Raw genomic sequence first — 5,322 nt, 5'->3', positions numbered from 1 at the left:
ACATTCATCAGATGAGTTACCAATTTTATCCTATCCTACCCAATTTTGTCCAGGGAAGCAAGAAGCCTCTTCCCATAGCAAGTGGCAGATCTGAAGGATGAGGTCTGGGAAGTTAGGCAAGATGCCCCTCCTGCACCTCTGGCTGCAGCCATACACACCACTCACAGAGCAAGCACCAGCTAAATCCACGGTTCAGCTTTGCCTTTGTTTAGAAAGCTGTAGGTAGCTACACCTCCGTGTGGTTCTCTGAATCAGTGGGTAGAAAACAGGGACCCGCCAAACAATCTCCTCCATGGTGCCAAAATTCTGTTTCCGCTTTCCTAAACCTAAGGCAGTTTTTTCCCACTCTTGCCTTTTAGGGATATATTGTTGAGACATAAAGCTTTAATTTCTCATTTTAGAAGCACTTTATTTTAAATTGTTCACAGTGCAAATTGTTGTCTCTTGTACATGTTAGCTATGAAACAACAGCTCTGAAAGAGAAGTGTAGTAGGTTTATGTTGTACTGTTTCCCTCCCATTCCTGTGGAGACTGATGTAAGGGAGTTGACACCCTTTCCCCCCACCCTGTGAAGGACTTCAATATTTGCATATTAGGAAAAAAAAAAAAAAAAAAAAACCAGCAAAAAATACCAAAACAACCCAAACCTATCAAAACATTTTTTTAACTATTAAGATCAAAACTCTAGAACATCATCTGTCAATCTGCTGACCTTAACCTGCACTTAGTAACAAGTTCTCAGTGAAGAGCTGAAACTTAGGTGAACATCTCACTTCTCTGTATACATAAATAGTTAAGTTTAGATTTCTCCAGCAAAAAAACACCAAAGTAAATTTTTCATTACCTTAGGTGCTCTACACCACACAGAAAGGCTGCTGCATCAGTGTGTACCAGATGTTTTTCTAGCCTTTAGCTCAGAAAAAGAAACTTTGAACACCTCCCTTAGGGACATAGAATATTAGCCGATTAAATACAAAAGGAGCACAGGTTTAAAAAATGTTTTAATTTGCCTTATCTGTATTCCAAAACAATTCAAATATTTTCCATTTACTGAAAAATAAAAAAAGAGGCAAGTGTTTCAGAAATTTAATGCCAAGTTAACCTGTTTCACTATACAGCACAAGCACGCCAATTTGATGGCATGACTTTTTTTACAAAAAACACCCCTCCCCTGCCAAAAAAAAAGGTCTTTATTAATCTTTCATGCCAGAAATTGCATTTTAGCTACGATCAATCATGGACAGGACATTAATCCATCCAGCTGAAGTAACATCTGGACAGAGGTCAGGTATACTCTATGCTTTCTCATAGTGGCGAACAGCAACCACATCACCAAAGGTGAGAGTCTGCAAGTCCAAGGAAAAGACAGACATGTTAGAGACTGGACCATTTTCTGTAATGGTTTAACACATTATGAAAATCCATGCTAGATCAAGGTTGGTTTGCATTATGTAATTTTTAGAAAAACAAAGCTAGACTGACATTTTAAACAAACAAGAAGCTAAACCTTAGCTATGGTTCCCATAAGAAGTGATACTTTCTCCTTGCTGCTTTCACACCCAAGAAGCACATAATGCACATTTATGAGGCAGCTGTTAAAATTTTACTTAACTTACTATTTTTTAAAATACAGCATTGTTTTAATACAGACTTAACGCTTATTTTCCCAAAGCTTATCCCACTAAGATGTGCAATCTAAAATTCCAAGGCCTCTGTACTCCTACGCATAAATACAAACTCTAGGAGAACACGGTCTTAAAACAATTCATTCTGTCCCCTGTGAAGACTACCAAATACTCTAAGTCACTGCAGTTGTGTTCTGGATGCATTTCCTGAAGTAGAATAGGACACCTCATTATATTCAAATTCCAAAGGACAACATTTTCTGTATTTGTGTGATTTGTGCATAGCTGCTTCAAATATAAAAGCATGTGTTTTCCCTTGAACCACTTGCCATGCTGTGCTTCAGTACGCTTTAAAGTTTGTATTACTTGCAACTCTTCATCCACACAGATACTCTCTGAAGTAATTAGGAAACAATATAATTGGTCTTCTCCAACAACCATGTCTCATAGCTTAGTACAGCTGAAGACATTCTATTTTTGAAAGCTACATCTCTATGGCATGAAAAGTGCTATGCTGGACATTAGCCATAGTAACTTACAATATTTATTCACTCTAAGAAGTTGGGAAAAGCAGGTGAGTTTAAACTCAGACTCTTCTCCACACAACTGCAGTTTATCATAATTTTTAACAAGCTAGGAAGACTAAACCCTTTATTATTAAATATGAAAATGCATTAGCTCCTGCAAAATTGTAACTTTATTTTCACATGAAACTACTTGTTCTGTGTAAGTAAATACTATTTATGTGTGTATACATAAAACAAGTTTTTAAAGAACTCTAAATTGCCACTGGCAACAGATAATTTCCTATATAATCAAGAACTTTGTATCATTACAAGCTCACGAGGACTTTTTTCCTGGGTTTTTACAAAAAGTCTAGAAAGAACATATATACTCTGGAAATCCACCGGCTGGCCTGCCTAAAACCACTTGAAATTTTTAATTGTTTGTAAAACAAAACACAAACCAAACCAAAATAAATATTTTAAAAATCCCTGCTAGTTTTGCCCAACAACTAGTTTAAGGATTTATGTCTAAGTCACAGTGTTCACAAAGCTTGAGATAAGGGTGAGTTGGGAATGTTTGTGGTGCATGCAAATGCTCAGTGTGCTCTGTACTTACCATTACCATTTTGCCATCCTTTATTTCTCTCACAAAATTTGTCTCTTTGCCATCCCATTTCTGTACATGCACTAGCTTCTCTCCATCCAGGGTCACAACTGACTGTGAGATACCCAGAAACACAAAGACATGCCTTTAGTTAAGGTACTTGGGATTCTGCTCACACATTCAGCATGCACTGTTCTATTGAATTCTCTTCAATAGATGGATGTGGATCTAGAATGAAAAAGAGTCCTAGCCAGTTTAAAGCCAAGGCTATGAATCATCCTTGTTTTAAGCATGAAATCCACATAATTCTTGTTTGTGTCAAAGGATTAAAAAGTTGTTTCAGTTCCAGTCTCACCAGAACCTGCTTCAGATGTGCCTTGGAATAATATTTGATATTAAGTCCCCAAAAGTGCAGGAAAATACTAAAATCTGACTATTTTGACTGGGAAAAAGTATGCCAATGATGTTTGGCTTGTGAGAAAAGCGGGCAACTAACACAATAGACGCTGGGAGACAGGGAGCTGGCAACGTGATACATTCAGAAAAGGCATGGCGAAGCAGGCAGGGCAAACAAGACTCAATGTTGCCTTTTTTTCCTGTCCTTTACTGTGTTGTAACTAGAAAAAGCAGAAGATACATTTTTTCTTTTGACCCTACTAATAGCAGAGCCGGGGGGGGCGGGGGAAGCAAGAAAAAGAGAGAGGCGACTGCAGCCCCAGAGTTCACTTACTTTGCAGTTTCTGTCATCGGGGGTAGTTTCATCAAATTCCTCTCCGAGTTTAAAGCTGATTTCTGTGTTTTTGAAAGTGCTTTGAGTTCTGATCACTACTTTGTCCCCCTCGCTGCTGATAATCACGGTGGGTTTAGTCACATTCCCCACCTGCCGTGTTGCAAACCCCACTCCTAGATAATTCAACGGAAAAGAGAAACACATAACACTTCGGAATTTTTACTTTTTTTTTTTTTTTTTTTTCCCCACATATCGAAGTACAGAGATCTTTCACCCCGCTCTACAAGTGTAAGCTATCCCTGTGAAACGCTGCTTTCTGCTTCTCTCATGCCCTTGTACCGAGACTATTCACTGCTATTGTCCTCCCTCCCTCGCCACCGAGCCACGGCAGCACCGCACTCCGTCCGCGGTCACACGCCCAGCCGCGATCGCTTCCGCTGCTCAGAGTTTCAATTCCTTATCACTCCAGCAGAATGATTTCTTTTTCCCTTGGTTGTTTCAAAGTTACCCGCAGGCAGCACATGCTCGTCTTTCACACGCTTCCCTTAGCTCGGGGGCATTTGCCGGAGCCTCTCCCACACAAACACACCTGCCCCCCCAGGTGGATGACTCGCATCGAATTAGCTCTATGGATAGAAGCACAGACGCCAAAATCACCTCCTCATCACCACCACTGCTGCCAGTGTCTCATCTACACCTCTGGCAATGGCGGCGAACCTATTCAAAAAAATTTTTTTATCCAAATGCTGAAAAATTCCAAGGCTTTCTAAGGTGCTGTCGCCCGGTCGTACCTACCCAGTGCCTTCATATACTCGTCGAAGTTGTGGCTGTCTACCAACTTCCAGGTGGCGCAGAAAGCCTCGACCATGGCGGCCGGCTGTGTGTTCCAAGCACGGTGCCGGGGATAGCAGGAGCGCCAGTACCGTCGCGCTGCCCCGCATTTAAAGCCGGCGCCCGGCGGGGGGCCGGAGGCGGGGAGCGACCGCGGTCCGCCCCCGATGGCCGCCGCGGAGACGCCCGCACCGATGGGGGAGGGCGCTCCCGCCGCCGGGGAGGGGGCGCGGGGTGCCCGGTCGGGCACCCGGCAGGACGTAGAGGGGGCAGGGACAGGGGCTGCCTCTGCCTGCCGCACCACTCCTCGCCTGACCCGCCCCGGGGACACCCCCGGCCGCCCGCCTCCCTGTTACAGGAACGCGCAGGCTAAACGACAAGCGGGCACACAACGTGAAAGGTACTGAGTGAAAACACAGGATCATAACGCTACTGTAGTTATGATCACCAACACCAGCTCCAAAAGTTTTTCCATGAGTATTTTCAAGGCCGTTTTGGTGCTGGCCAAGTACCGATCCCTTTACCCACCATGGCATCCGTATAGATGCTGTGTGAACTTGGTATTTGCTGTTCCTGGCTCGAAACAGCATCTTGGCTCCACAGCTGTCATCGTTTGGAGAGTAAGAATGAAGAAAAAGAAAAAGAGCTTAAAACTTTAAAACTCCTTTTTTTTTTTTTTTTTTTTACTTTCTGCAAGAGAGGGAATGTCTTCCTTCTAGATGTTCTTTGAAATTTGTTGAAGGCATTAGGTGGTCGTCTTGTCTCATCTTGAGTGCTTTTCAAAAAGCAGCTTGTCTCTGTGAGACATCCCACGGTGTCAGCTTTTCCTGACCTATGGCTTGGATGGATTCCAGAATAGTGAATAGAGCACTTCAGCTCTCACAACAAAGCTCAGGGTCTGAGTGAGAGAGAATTTATGTGATTTAGGAACAAAACCTTAACAATTTTGTTCAGCCATACAAAATAGAAACAATTAGGAATACTTTTCTAATATTTTTTAATTATCATTTGCATTTCTTTCAGGCT

The 5,322-nt window shown here is 42.4% G+C and overlaps 1 protein-coding gene across 1 annotated transcript; it reads right to left on the bottom strand.

Moving 5' to 3' along the window:
* Positions 1–983: 983 nt before the first annotated feature.
* FABP7 (fatty acid binding protein 7) lies at positions 984–4,418 on the bottom strand. The gene is made up of 4 exons (XM_002188827.7): positions 4,261–4,418; positions 3,466–3,638; positions 2,748–2,849; positions 984–1,346 (listed from the first exon to the last, which is right to left on the bottom strand). The coding sequence occupies exons 1-4, from the start codon at positions 4,331–4,333 to the stop codon at positions 1,296–1,298; spliced, it is 399 nt and encodes a 132-aa protein (XP_002188863.1). The 5' UTR covers positions 4,334–4,418; the 3' UTR covers positions 984–1,295.
* Between the last annotated feature and the right edge of the window lie 904 nt (positions 4,419–5,322).

Source organism: Taeniopygia guttata, chromosome 3 (genome assembly GCF_048771995.1).
Source record: "Taeniopygia guttata chromosome 3, bTaeGut7.mat, whole genome shotgun sequence".
Lineage (NCBI taxonomy): Eukaryota > Metazoa > Chordata > Aves > Passeriformes > Estrildidae > Taeniopygia > Taeniopygia guttata.
The sequence above is the reverse complement of the archived record's forward strand: the minus strand, read 5'-3'. Positions and strand labels throughout refer to the sequence as shown.